At 41.3% G+C, this 14440-nt stretch overlaps 1 protein-coding gene across 5 annotated transcripts in view; it reads left to right on the top strand.

The window, feature by feature from the left end:
- The window catches only part of LOC148398589 (lysine-specific demethylase 2A-like), a 170199-nt gene that overhangs the window by 16434 nt on the left and 139325 nt on the right, over nucleotides 1-14440 (top strand). For 4 of the 5 annotated variants that reach the window (XM_088372317.1, XM_088372319.1, XM_088372316.1 and 1 more), the window contains exons 3-4: nucleotides 9575-9653; nucleotides 9765-9811. The exons of the other annotated variant lie outside the window; for it this stretch is intronic. In XM_088372317.1, coding sequence (XP_088228443.1) covers nucleotides 9575-9653; nucleotides 9765-9811 — 126 coding nt within the window. The remainder of the gene's footprint in view (nucleotides 1-9574; nucleotides 9654-9764; nucleotides 9812-14440) is intronic. 5 annotated transcript variants of the gene reach the window in all.

Raw genomic sequence — 14440 nt, 5'->3', positions numbered from 1 at the left:
TTGTTGCTGGTTCATGTCTGTTTTGGTGTTGGATTTCCCCCAAAATGCGACTTATACTCTGGTGCGACTCATATGGTTTTTTTTTCTCCATATTGTGCATTATATGGCTGATGCGACCGAAAAATGAGGTACTGTATAAATCTCATCAATGGTTACTCTAAGGGTGTTTTCACACTTGGTCCCTTTCAGCCCTCTAAACGAACTCAGATCGATGACTCAGCTTTTTTTGTGCATGTGTGAACACGCCAACCGTACTCAGACCCCTTTAAAACGGTTCGCTAAAAAGTCAACGGTACGGTTCACCTAATCTGTGCATTGTGAACACAAAGCGCACTGGGTTCACTTCGCCTTTTTGCACTATATTGTAACCTCCTTGGCTTGCCGTAGATTGGTCACGTGACTGCAGGCGCAAAAACTAAACTGTAGAGAACAGAGAATCCAAAGTATGGCAGCAGCAATTCGTGGTCATGACCGTGGATCTGTGCATTGTGAACACAAAGCGCACTGGGTTCACTTCTCCTTTTTGCACTGTATTGTAACCTCCTTGGCTTGCCGTAGATTGGTCACGTGACTGCAGGCTCAAAAACAAAACGGTAGAGAACAGAGAATCCAAAGTATGGCAGCAGCAAATCGTGGTCGTGACCGTGGTTCTAATAGTAAACGTAGAGAAGCATGTGCCGTTCAAAGTTCTGCCACGGCACCTGGACGCGGCATAGTTTGGGGAGAAGACGAAACGGAATGTCTTTTGGCAATTTGGAACGACGACAGCATTAAATCACAACTATCTACGACCCACCGTAATGCGAAAGTATTTCAAAAATTTTCTGAGAGAATGAAAGCAGCCGGTTTTGATAGAACCTCTATACAATGCAGACAAAAAGCGAAAAAACTAAAGTATTTAGCTACTTGAGATAAAATGCGAAGAAGTAGGGAGTCAGGGGATATCAAATACTACCCAGAATGCAGTGCAGTGGGCGTGTGAGAGCTTTAGAGGACCTAGTGTGAACAGAAAGAGGACTGAGGCCCCATCAAAGCTGAACTGAACCAGAAAGAGAATTCGGTCCTCTTTGAAATACACTCACAATGTGAACACAAAAAGAACTAAGTTTGTTTCCTCTTGGTCCACTTTTTGGTCCCCTTAAAGAGGCATGACTTTGGTTCTTTTAAAAGGGTCCAGGTGTGAAAACACCCTAAAACAGGGGTCGGCAACCTTTTTTACTCAAAGAGCCATTTGGGACCGCCCCCCAATGAAAAGAAAGCACCCGGAGCCACAACCCATTTTGACATCATTATATATATTATGCATGGATATATTATGCTATGTACAAAAAACTATTGCATTTATGAAAATGAAATCAACAAACTGCTGCAGAGAACACAATTTTATTTCTGCATGTAACAAAAAGCATTTTACACCTGGTTGATGCTTAATTTCAAATAAAATACCTGGTGTCTATTTGAGTCCTCGTATTTAAGAAATAAAAATCCAATTTTACCCAACCCACTGAGCAAAAAATGCAAACAGCCTGCAGTCACCTGTCCTCTTATTTATGAGATAAAAATCCAAACTTATCCAAATATTATCCACCAGCACTGAATGAACAATGCAAACCAAATAATGCGCAGTCTGCTTCTGTCCCATCGCGTGTTCTGAAATCTTAATAAATGTTTCTTTGAGGTATTCTATGGACTAAATAGCAAACAGTACAAAGCAATAGCAAAAGTTGTGAAGCATATGTGCAAGGAGGATAAGAAGACATACCTGGTTAAAAAGTGCTAGAAAATTGAGGACCATATGAGAAAAAACAAAACCAGAGAAATGTATGAAGAAATAGTCTCACAAAAACTTTTCAACCCGGTCTTGGGGTAATTAAGGATGAAAAGAGCAACACACTGACCGAGAATCAGGCAATTGTGGACAGATGGAGGAGGTACTGTGAGGTGATGTACGCATAAAATGATGCAGAAGAAGTATTGGACCAGATAGAACCAGAAACAGAACCACAATTACCACCACTCAGATCAGAAATCGAATGGGCTATCAAATCCCTTAAAGAAGGAAAAAGTCCTGGATGCGACAACATACAAGCAGAAATGTTGAAAGCAAGTGGAGAAGAAGGAGTAGAGGTATACCATAAATTGTGCACAACGATATGGCAAAAAAAACAGTGGCCGACTGACTGGAAAAGGGCAATTTTCATAACTTTACCAAAAAAGGGAGACTTACAATTGTGTTCCAACTACAAAACAATATCGCTTATCAGCCATGCAAGTAAAATACTACTCAAAGTTATCATGAAAAGACTGGAAAGTAAACTGGAAGAGGAAGTTAGCAAAACACAAGCAGGATTTAGAAAAAACATAGGAACGAGAGACCATATTTTCAATCTACGAATGATGATTCAGAAACATTGGGAAGTGAATGTAAATCTTCATACATGCTTCATAGACTACTCAAAAGCCTTTGACTGTGTCAATCATAAAAAGATCTGGCTAACTCTCCAGGAAATGAACTTCCATCCACATCTGATTAACTTGATTAAATCACTCCACAAGGGCCAACAATCAGCTGTACAACTCGAATGTGGAACAACAGAATGGTTCCCAGTAAAAAAGGGAGTGAGACAAGGGTGCATACTTTCACCACACCTATTTAGTCTTTACACTGAAGGAATCATGAGGGAAGTGGAACACGACCATAGGAGATGTGAATACAACGAAGCAAGAATGCAGGGGCTGACCATCAGAGACCTAAGCTATGCCGACGACACTGCGCTGCTGGTCACTACTCCAAGAGGGCTGGAAAATCTCATGAGGGCGGTCAAACAACACAGCGAAGAGAAAGACCTATATCTGAATGTGAAGAAAACGAAAATTATGGACACGGACAAGTGTGAAGAGAAGGCGGTAATAACGATTGGTGATGAAGAAATAGAAAGGGTCAGTCATTTTGAGTATCAGAAGCAAATGGAAAAACTACCCCAGAAATACGGAGAAGACTGGCAATGGCATTTGCCAAAGTGAAAAAGATGGAGAAGCTCTGGAAAGGACAGTGTATAGACACAAAAATGAGAATTCTAAAAAGTACAATATTTCCAATTGCAACTTACGGTTGTGAGGCGTGGACCATCAACAGTACTGACAGCAAAAAGATCACCGCCTTCGAAATGAAATGCTACAGAAGGATTCTGCTCATATCGTGGATTGATAGGATATCAAATGGCGAGGTGTTGACACGAATGGGAGTTGCATCACCAGTACTGCTGCAGACTGTGAAAAAATTGAAACTGCAATATTTTGGGCATATCAAACGCCATGAGTCACTTGAAAAACACATTCTGGAAACAAAGATGGAGGGTAAAAGAGGAAGACCAACAAGAAGATGGGAGCAAGACATACAGGACTGGTTGGGGACGACAACAACAGAAGCTGGCAGAATAGCAGAAGACAGAGTGCTGTTTCGCAGGAAGGTTCAAGAGGCAACGTCCTACAGCGGGACAAGCTGAAGAAGAGAGAGAGGTATTCTCCATCTGTAAATGACTTCCCATGCTTGACTATTTCCTGAGCAGCCACGAAACTTGCACATGTAGTTGAATTTCCAGTCTTAATCCACTTCTTGAAGTGACTTCTGCTCACATCAGCCTTCCGCATCAGCTCCCGAAATGGCCTTTTTTCGCTCCTCTCCCTTGGGATATTTTTTAGCAAAGGCCGAGTGTATGTTCTCAAAATGTCTCGCAACATTTGACTTTTTGTTGTTTGCCAATTTTTCACCACATATTAAGCAGACTGGTAAACCAGTTTCATCAGCAGTGAAAGCAAAAGAATCTGCCCACGTAGCATTAAACGTTCTGTTATCTTCAGAAAGTTTCCTTTTCTTGGATTTATCCATCGTTTACCTTCCAGGCAGGGGTAAAAAAATCACGCTGGTAGTGTGCTGGAAAAACGCCGGCTGCCAGACGTGAGGGACGCCAGGAATTCGAATGTCGCACATCGGCGGATGTGACGCATATTTTGGGTGGTAAAAATATTAAAAACGTTTAATTTTAATGTTACAAGTTTACCATAATCTTCAAGTTCAGAATTATATATTAAAATGAACAAACTAAAATAAAATTTAATTTTTTAAAATACTCATTATTTTCCAAAGTCACAGGGAGCCACAACAGAAGGATGAAAGAGCCACATGTGGCTCCGGAGCCATGGGTTGCCGACCGATGCTCTAAAACCAAACCTGGGCAAATTACGGCCCGCGGGCCACATCCGGCCCTTTGTGCGTCCCTGTCCGGCCCGCATGAGGCCAATCGTAATTTAAAAAAAAAAAAAAAAAAAATTGTGTTGTGCGTACAATACAACTGTTTCGCTTTTATTTTGAAAGGCGTCGCACTTCCGTGTAGGGTACGTGTATGTGAGCTGTGCGTGAAGGTGAACAGTGCGAAGTAATGCTGCCTGAGGAACGTGTGCTGATCCTCAGAAAAAAAAAGTTGACAAGGAGCGCCGTGTTTTCAACAAGACATGGACTGCCAAGTATTTCTTTACAGAAATGAAAGGTAAAGCCATGTGCCTGCTTTGTGGTACACAGGTCGCTGTGTTTAAAGAATATAATTTGAGTCGCCACTACACGACCAAGCATGAGGAAAAAATACATGTGTCTGATAAACAGGGCACATCAGAGGCTGATGCATTGCTAGCAAAACTGCAAGCCCAACAAGGACTTTTTATCAAACTTCACACCCAGAGGTGGAGCAGCTTTGTCATTTGAGGAAAAGTTAAAGAAGTTAAGAATAAATTGTACTGATTGATAATTGTTTTTTTATTTTACCTTTACACCACAATTTCACATAGCTTAATATCAATATAAACAGAATAATTATATTCTTCTACTTAGCAGGACCAACTATTTAAAATAAATAATTTAGTGTATTTTACAATGGAAGAAAATTGAGCAGTTTTGTTATCGTAGGTGTGGCCCTCTGACACAACTCAGGTTTTTCATGTGGCCCCTTGTAAAAATTAATTGCCCACCCCTGATCTAAGACATTGGTACTGCTTACCTATCCCTTCCATATCGATCTGTAAATTTACTCAAAAAATTAACGGAGCAGCCTATTTTGAAATGAAATAGCCTCGTGCGTATAGCAGCTATCATTACAGCATTAGCCACCCGCAAACTCCCATGAGCCTCAGCTCGCAGACTCCCATGAGCCTCAGCAAAGTGTCGTGGCATCCCCCTGTAAACAATCACGTTTCTCAAACTCTCTCCCATAAAAGTGATCAGAACCGATTAAAGACTGATTTAACACATTGATGCTGCTTATTTATGATTCCGTTGGATATTGATCTGTAAACGTACTCGAAAACATTAACGGAACAGCCTATTTTGAAATGAAATAGCCTCGCGGGTACAACAGCTATTCAGTGACGCCCCCTTACCACGGTTGCCGTAATGCTTGGAAGCGATGCGACCTTGTAATTTACTAGTCGTACTAAAACGTATTGAAACATTTTGGCAGAGCGCTGTGTACAACCAGTATGGATCAACAAATTCATCAGTTGATCCATATATAAAACGCTCTGCATTATAAGGCGCATTGTGGTTTTTTAAGTAAATTTTAAGTTTTTAAGTGCGCCTAATAATGCGGAAAATACGGTTCATAATATTAAATTAAACGACAGTAATACATAATATTCAATTCAAAGCAATCAGCAACATTAAATCAGAAGCACAATATAATTAACATTTAAACCTACAAAACAAAAATGAATAAAACAATTTGTGCTCAACATGAGGCAGCGTGACGGAGACCATATCCTCGGCTGCAGGGAGTATCAGCTCTTCTGCAATGGTGTGGTTTTTTCTTGCACTGAGCAATTTGATACGCTGCTTTATATGATGCTTGCAGGGCTTGCTGATTGACTGAAGTAGCATTCACAAAGTGGGATGATTGTTGGCAATATTCAGCCCGTTTTCGCTGAAAAACCTCAAGCATCTTATCAGCGTGATTGGGGTGCAATGACTTTATAAGTGCCGCCTTAATTTATTTGGCTTCATACTGTCCGCTGCCAACATTGTAAGGCACAGTAAATACATCAGTCTTTCCTCGTCTCCCATTGTAGTTGCACTGAAGCCCAGCGCTACGTACGCTTCGTCATATTTCCTTGTCTCAGCTTTTGTGTGACTCTCAATTCTCTTTTCTCCTTCTCTCTTCGCCGTTCTTTTCAACCCTGTTCAATATTTCTCCATGGTGTCCCACTGTGCTTTTGTTATCGCCTGCTCTGTGCTGTGTGTGTGTATGTTCCGTGCGCTCTACACTGTAGAGCGACTACCCCTTGCGCACACTCTTCCAGTGATACCGCCACTCCCACCTACTGCAGTGGATGTCTAATTACCCTTTAATCTAGTACAGTCAAAAGAAAAACATGTTCCCTGGTGTCACACGCACCCCCTTTGGTATCGAGGGCGCGCCCCACTATTTGAGAAGCACTGGTATAGCGGAACCATTACGCGCAGTTAGTTATGTAATGTGTGCCGTCTACTAGTGTTGTGTGATGTCAGAAGTTGAGCGAGCGTTGACTTACGTGTTGTATTTCTGTCTGTTGCAGAACCACACCACACACACACACACACACACACACACACACACACACACACACACACACACACACACACACACACACACACACACACACACACACACACACACACACACACACACACACACACACACACACACACACACACACACACACACACACACACACACACACACCCTTCAAACGCTTCATACCATAATCACCCATGTACACCACACGTCCTTACGAGCAAACGTATGCCAATACCCTTTTGCCAGTTGCCTGTTTGCCGCTTTGAGCCACAGTGCCTGTTACTTTTTTGCCAATAATTCAGTAAAGCAATAAAAACTGAACCAGGTCTTCCTTCCTGTGTTCTGACCGACACCCAGGGGCGAAAAGAGCATAACTATCCGAGCCAACCCCCTATACAGTCCTTAGGTTCCCCAACAATAACGGTGGCAGTTGGTATTATTTTATTGCAATGTTTTTCCTTATTCAGATTTGTTTCAAGGCTACAGTTAGTTAGACTTCACTTTGATGGTTGATGCAGTTATTGCAATTTTGTTGTTTTATCACAGTAGATTTTTTTATTTACATTTCAAAAACCAGAAGCCATTCATTTACAAATGTGATTGCACATTTAAATGTTCAGATATTAAGATGTGATAGGCAGTTTTTGCATGATTGAATAAAGCAAAATAACATGCTTAAAGTCTCGAATATATTGTTATAATTTGTTTCAGATTTACTGTAATTATTTTCTGTATAAAAATTAAATTTGGTGTTCAAAAGCATAACCCCTGAAGCCGACTCACCGAACCCCTAGGGTTCGATCGAACCCAGGTTAAAAACCATGTATACCGTATTTTTCTGATTATAAGTCGCGTTTTTTTTCCATAGTTTGAGTGGGGGGGCGACTTATACTCAGGAGCGACTATGTGACGTTATTCGCAAAGTTTCAAAATTTAAAAATCCGCGATGTAGTGAAACTGCGAGGAACACTGGGATTACTGTAATCTGAACTGCAATTAAATGTGTGTGTGTGTGTGTGTGTGTGTGTGTGTGTGTGTGTGTGTGTGTGTGTGTGTGTGTGTGTGTGTGTGTGTGTGTGTGTGTGTGTGTGTGTGTGTGTGTGTGTGTACAGGACTGTCTCAGAAAATTAGAATATTGTGATAAAGTTATTTATTTTCTGCACTGCAATTAAAAAAAAGTCATACATTCTGGATTTATTACAAGTGAACTGAAATATCTTAAACCCTTTTATTATTTTAATATTGCTGACTATTGCTTACAGCTTAAGAAAACTCAAAAATCAAATCTCAAAATATTTGAATATTTCCTCAGACCAAGTAAAAAAAACGATTTATAACAGCAAAAACAAAATCAAACAATTGAAAATGTCCATTAATGCACTCAGTACTTGGTTGGGAATCCTTTTGCACTGATTACTGCATCATTGCGGCGTGGCATGGAGGCAATCCGCCTCTGGCATTGCTGAGGTGTTATAGATGCCCAGGATGCTTCAATATGGATGCTTTGGCTCATTTGCATTGTTGGGTCTGGTGTCTTTCAGCTTCTTCTTCACAATACCCCACAAATTCTCTATGGGGTTCAGGTCAGGGGAATTGACCAATCGAGGACAGTAATGCCATGGTCAGTACACCATTTACCGGTGGTTTTGCCACTGTGGACAGGTGCCAGATCATGCTGGAAAATGAAAATCATCATCTCCATAGAGCTCTTCAGCAGACGGAAGCATGTAGTGCTCAAAAATCTGCATTTACTCTGGACATGATAAAACACAGTGGACCAACACTAGCAGTTGACATGGCTCCCCAAACCATCGCTGACTGTGGGAACTTCAGACTGGATTTCAAGCAACTTAGATTTTTCTCCTCTCCAGCCTTTCTCCAGATTCTGGCGCCTTGACTTTCAAATGAAATACAAAACTTGCCTTCGTCTGAAAAGAGGACTTTGGACCACTCTGCAACTGTCCAGTGCTCCTTCTCCATAGCCCAAGTCAGACGCTGGCTTGACCATGGGAATACGGCTGTCGTAGGCCATTTCCCGGACACGTCTGTGAACAGTTGCTTTTGATACCTGAACTCCAGCTTCAGTCCACTGTCTTTGAAGCTCCCCCAAATTCTGGAAGCGACTCTTCCTCACAATGCTGTTAAGGCTGCGGTCAGCTCTCTTGGTTGTGCACCGTTTCTTGCCACATTTCCCCTTTCCAACAGACTTTTTGTGGATGTGCTTTGAAACTGCACTCTGAACCAAGCTGAGTGTCGTTCAAGGCTCAGGAAACCCTTGCAGGTGTTTGGAGTTAATTAGATGATTCAAGTGATTAGTTGAATACCCTACTAGTATACCTTTTCATGATATTCTAATATTTTGAGATAGGATATTTGAGTTTTCTTTAGCTGTGTGCCATAATCAGCAATATTAAAATAATAAAAGGCTTGCAATATTTTAGTTGATTTGTAATGAAGCCAGAATTTGACATTTTTGTTTTTTTAATTGCATTACAGAAAATAAAGAACTTTATCACAATGTTCTAATTTTCTGAGACAGTCCTGTATATATATATGTATGTATGTATGTATGTATGTATGTATGTATGTATATATGCATGAATATATGTATGAGTGTGTGTGTGTATATATATGTATGTGTGTGTATAATGTGTATGCATGTGTAACTGTACATGCGTGTGCACAAAGACAAGTCTCAGAAAAAATGTGATCAAAGAATGATGAACTTACAACTTAACAGTTGACATTTCTGTGAAGCTGTGATGTCTTTTAAACTCTAAACGTTCCTTCTGACAATATGCAGAGACTGTGAAAATCATTAGGTGTAATACCAGATTTAGTTTTTTTGCAGCTGATTTTTACTAGACTGTTTTGATGTTTTCTTTTCTAAACATATCACAATTGTTTTTTATATTCATCCTAATTATAGTCATGTAACATTTTAATTTTTAATTTCTGCCATTGTCTTTTAGACTTAACATACGAGTTCATCCAAAGAGGTGGCCTGAGAGATCCCATCATCTTTGAGAAAATTGATGGCCTCGGACTCAAGTATAGTTTTTTTCCTTTGCACTTTTTTTTTTACTTTTCTCTGCTCCCCTCCCCTTTAAGCACTCATAATTCATAAAGTGGGCATAGTAACACCTTTTTCTTGTTTTATAGAATGCCTGATCCAAGCTTCAGTGTGAGTGATGTCAAGATGTTTGTTGGTAAGCCTTTATTTCATTCACTGAGCAAAGATTTGTAGTACAGGTCGTCTTCAACTCACAAACACAATGGAATCTGACAGGGTGTTTGGAAGTCGAATTGTTGAGACGTAAAATTTTGCTTTGAAAGTGAATTTTATTAAATTAAAAAAATAAACTGAGTGTCATCACTTTAACATGGTCGAAGGATTTCTTTGTCACAATGATCCTAGGAGCTAGGTTGTCTGGGAATTTATGCCCTTGGCAGGGTCAAACAGGCAGGTCCTAGGTGAGGGACCAGACAAAGCATGGCTCACAAGCCCCCTCATGAAGAGCACAATAAGTGGATTGTGTTTTCCCTTTGCTGTATGTGGGTCACCATTGCCTTCATCTGGAGCCAGACCTGGAAGTGGGGCTTGTTGGTGAGTAGCTGGTGGACGCCTCAGCCCACAAATACAACATGGGTCATTTTTCCCATGAGCTGACGTGTGGGAGCGGCCAAATTGGTCAGGTGCTCTGTGAGCTGGGCTGTCGCCAGAAGCGGGGATCTCGGCGATCCTATTTTTGCCGACAGAAGCTTACACTAGAAACCTGGAATTTCACCTCTCTGGCAGGTTACTTGCCTATGTTGGTGTGTTGAGGCAGAGAAGTTCAGATGAGCAATGGTCTGACTCGACTCCTCAGCTTGGGCTCTGCTACCAATCCTCTCCGAAGAGGTTAGACTGTCTTCCAGTCTGGAGTTGCCCACGGTGAGAGGCGCAGAGCAGGTGTGGGTATACTAATTGCGCCCCCGGCTTGGAACCTATTCACCTCAGTGGACAAGATGGTAGCCTCCCTTCACGTGGAGGGGAGGGGTCCCTACTGTTGTCGATGCCAAGGCACGAAACAGCATTTGAGAGTACCCCCCCTGTGTTCGGAGTCCTTGGAGGGTGCTCTGGAGAATGCTCCCGCTGGGTACTCCCTCATTCTGCTGGGGGAGTTCAGTGCTCATGTGGGCAGTGACACTGAGATCTGGAAGGTCGTGATTGGGAGGAATGTACCCCCTATCAAAACCTGAGAGGTGTTTTATTTTTATACTTATGTGCCTGTCACAAATTGTACACAACAAACACAATGTCCAAACATAAGGGTGCACCTGGCACCAGGACACCCGAGGCCGCAGTTTGCCAGCATTTTACACATTCATTGTTGTATTTTGAGTTACTTTGAAGTAACAATAAATCTACTTTGCTATCCAAGCTCTACAGTAAATCTGGGCAAATTACGGCCCGCGGGCCACATCCGGCCCTTTGTGCGTACCTGTCCGGCCCGCATGAGGCCAATCGTAATTTAAAAAAAAAAAAAATAATTGTGTCGTGCGTACAATACAACTGTTTCGCTTTTATTTTGAAAGGCGTCACACTTCCGTGTGGCGTACGTGTATGTGAGCTGTGCGTGAAGGTGAACAGTGCGAAGTAATGCTGCCCGAGAAACGTGTGCTGACCCTCAGAAAAGAAAAGTTGACAAGGAGCGCCGTGTTTTCAACAAGACATGGACTGCCAAGTATTTCTTTACAGAAATGAAAGGTAAAGCCATGTGCCTGATTTGTGGTACACAGGTCGCTGTGTTTAAAGAATATAATTTGAGTCGCCACTACACGACCAAGCATGAGAAAAAATACATGTGTCTGATAAACAGGGCGCATCAGAGGCTGATGCATTGCTAGCAAAACTGCAAGCCCAACAAGGACTTTTTATCAAACTTCACACCCAGAGATGCAGCGGCTTTGTCATTTGAGGAAAAGTTAAAGAAGTTAAGAATAAATTGTACTGTATTGGATTAATAATTGTTTTTTTATTTGACCTTTACACCACAATTTCATATAGCTTAATATAAACATGAACAGAATAATTGTATTCTTCTAATTACCAGTATCAACTATTTAAAATAAATAATTTAGTGCATTTTACAATGGAAGAAAATTGAGCAGGTTTAAGTTATCGTAGGTGTGGCCCTCTGACACAACTCAGGTTTTTCATGTGGCCCCTTGTAAAAATTAATTGCCCACCCCTGCTCTACAGTGACAACTTAACATTGGACCAAAGTGTCATTTCTTCAGTGTTGACCCCTGACAAGATATAATTAAAACATTGCAGAAATGAAAGGGGTGTACTCACTTTTGTGAGATGGTAGCCGGGAGTCTGGGGGACCGATGATATAGATATATAGATATACAGGACTGTCTCAGAAAACTAGAATATTGTGATAAAGTTCTTTATTTTCTGTAATGCAATTAAAAAACCAAAAATTTCATACATTCTGGAGTCATTACACATCAACTGAAATATTGCAAGCCTTTTAATATTTTAGTATTGCTGATTATGGCATACAGCTTAAGAAAACTCAAATATCCTACCTCAAAATATTAGAATATCATGAAAAAGTATACTAGTATGGTATTCAACTAATCACTTGAATCGTCTAATTAACTCGAAACACCTGCAAGGGTTTCCTGAGCCTTGAAAAACACTCAGCTTTGGTCAGTAAACTAAATCACAAGCATGGGGAAGACTGCTGATCTGACTGCTGTCCAGAGGACCATCATTTACACCGTCCAAAAGAAATTTCTCAAAGAGCAAGCTGTTCACAGAGTGCGGTTTCAAAGCACATCCACAAAAAGTCTGTTGGAAGGAGGAAATGTGACAGGAAACGCTGCACAACCAAGAGAGATGACCGCAGCCTTAACACCATTGTGAAGAAGAGTCGCTTCCAGAATTTGGGGGAGCTTCAAAGATAGTGGACTGAAGCTGGAGTCCAGGTATCAAAAGCCACTGTTCACAGACATGTTCAGGAAATGGGCTACAATAGCCGTATTCCCATGGTCAAGCCACTTCTGAACTCAAGACAACGGAAGAAGCGTCTGACTTGGGCTATGGAAAAGAAGCACTGGACAATTGCAGAGTGGTCCAAAGTCCTCTTTTCAGACGAACACAAGTTTTGTATTTCATTTGGAAGTCAAGGCGCCAGAGTCTGGAGAAAGGCTGGAGAGGAGCAAAATCCAAGTTGCTTGAAATCCCGTGTGAAGTTCCCACAGTCAGCGATGGTTTGGGGAGCCATGTCAGCTGCTGGTGTTGATCCACTGTGTTTCATCAAGTCCAGAGTAAATGCAGATTTTAGAGCACTTCATACTTCCGTCTGCTGAAGAGCTCTATGGAGATGATGGTTTTCATTTTCCAGCATGATCTGGCACCTGCCCACAGTGCCAAAACCACCAGTAAATGGTGTACTGATCATGGCATTACTCTCCTTGATTGGCCTGCCAATTCTCCTGACCTGAACCCCAGAGAGAATTTGTGGGGTATTGTGAAAAAGAAGCTGAAAGACACCAGACCCAATAATGCAAATGAGCTAAAGGCCGCTATTCAAGCATCTTGGGCATCCATAACACCTCAGCATTGCCACAGGCTGATTGCCTCTATGCCACGCTGCAATGATGCAGTAATCCCCGTAAAAGGATTTCCAACCAAGTACTGAGTGCATTAATAGGCATTTTCAAATGTTTGATTTTGTTTTGCTGTTATACATCTTTTTTTTTTACTTGGTCTGATGAAATATTCTAATATTTTGAGATAGGATTTTTGAGTTTTCGTGAGCTGTAAGCCATAATCAGCATTATTAAAATAATTAAAGGCTTGCAATATTTCAGTTGACTTGCAATGAATCCAGAATGTATGACATTTTTGTTTTTTTAATTGCATTACAGAAAATAAAGAACTTTATCACAATATTCTAATTTTGTGAGACAGTCCTGTCTGTGTGTGTGGGTATTTATGATATATATATATATATATATATATATATATATATATATATATATACATCATACATACATACATACATACATACATACATATATGTATATACACATACATATATGTATATACACATATATATGTGTATATATATATATGTGTGTATTATATATATATATGTAAACTTTTTCCTCACCCCCCGTGGGTGGTCTCTTTTTCCCTTCAAGCTCGGGTCCTCTACCAGAGGCCTGGGAGCTTGAGGGTTCTGCGCAGTATCTTTGCTGTTCCTAGTACTGCACTTTTCTGTCAGATGTTTTTCCTGGGATCTGTTTCAGCCACTCCTCCAGTTTGGGGGTTACTGCCCCTAGTGCTCCAATGACCACAGGTACCACTGAAGTCTTCACTCTCCAGGCCTTCTCCAGCTCTTCTCTGAGCCCTTGATATTTCTCAAGTTTCTCATGTTCCCTTTTCCTAATGTTACCATCATTTGGGATGGCTATGTCAACCACAACGGCTTTCCTCTGCTCTTTATCCACCACCACAATGTCCGGTTGGTTCACCATTACCATTCTGTCTGTCTGGATCTGGAAGTCCCAGAGGATCTTGGCTTGGTCATTCTCTACCACCTTTGGAGGTGTTTCCCACTTGGATCTTGGGACTTCCAGTCCATACTCTGCACAGATGTTCCTGTACACTATTCCAGCTACTTGGTTATGGCGCTCCATGTATGCTTTACCTGCCAGCATCTTACACCCGGCAGTTATGTGCTGGATTGTCTCAGGACCTTCTTTGCACAATCTGCACCTGGGGTCTTGTCTGGTGTGGTAGATTTGGGCCTCTATTGCTCTGATGCTTTCTTGTG

Source organism: Syngnathus floridae, chromosome 4 (assembly GCF_059516105.1).
Source record: "Syngnathus floridae isolate MCC-2025c chromosome 4, RoL_Sflo_1.0, whole genome shotgun sequence".
In the NCBI taxonomy this organism is placed as follows: domain Eukaryota; kingdom Metazoa; phylum Chordata; class Actinopteri; order Syngnathiformes; family Syngnathidae; genus Syngnathus; species Syngnathus floridae.
The sequence above is the reverse complement of the archived record's forward strand: the minus strand, read 5'-3'. Positions and strand labels throughout refer to the sequence as shown.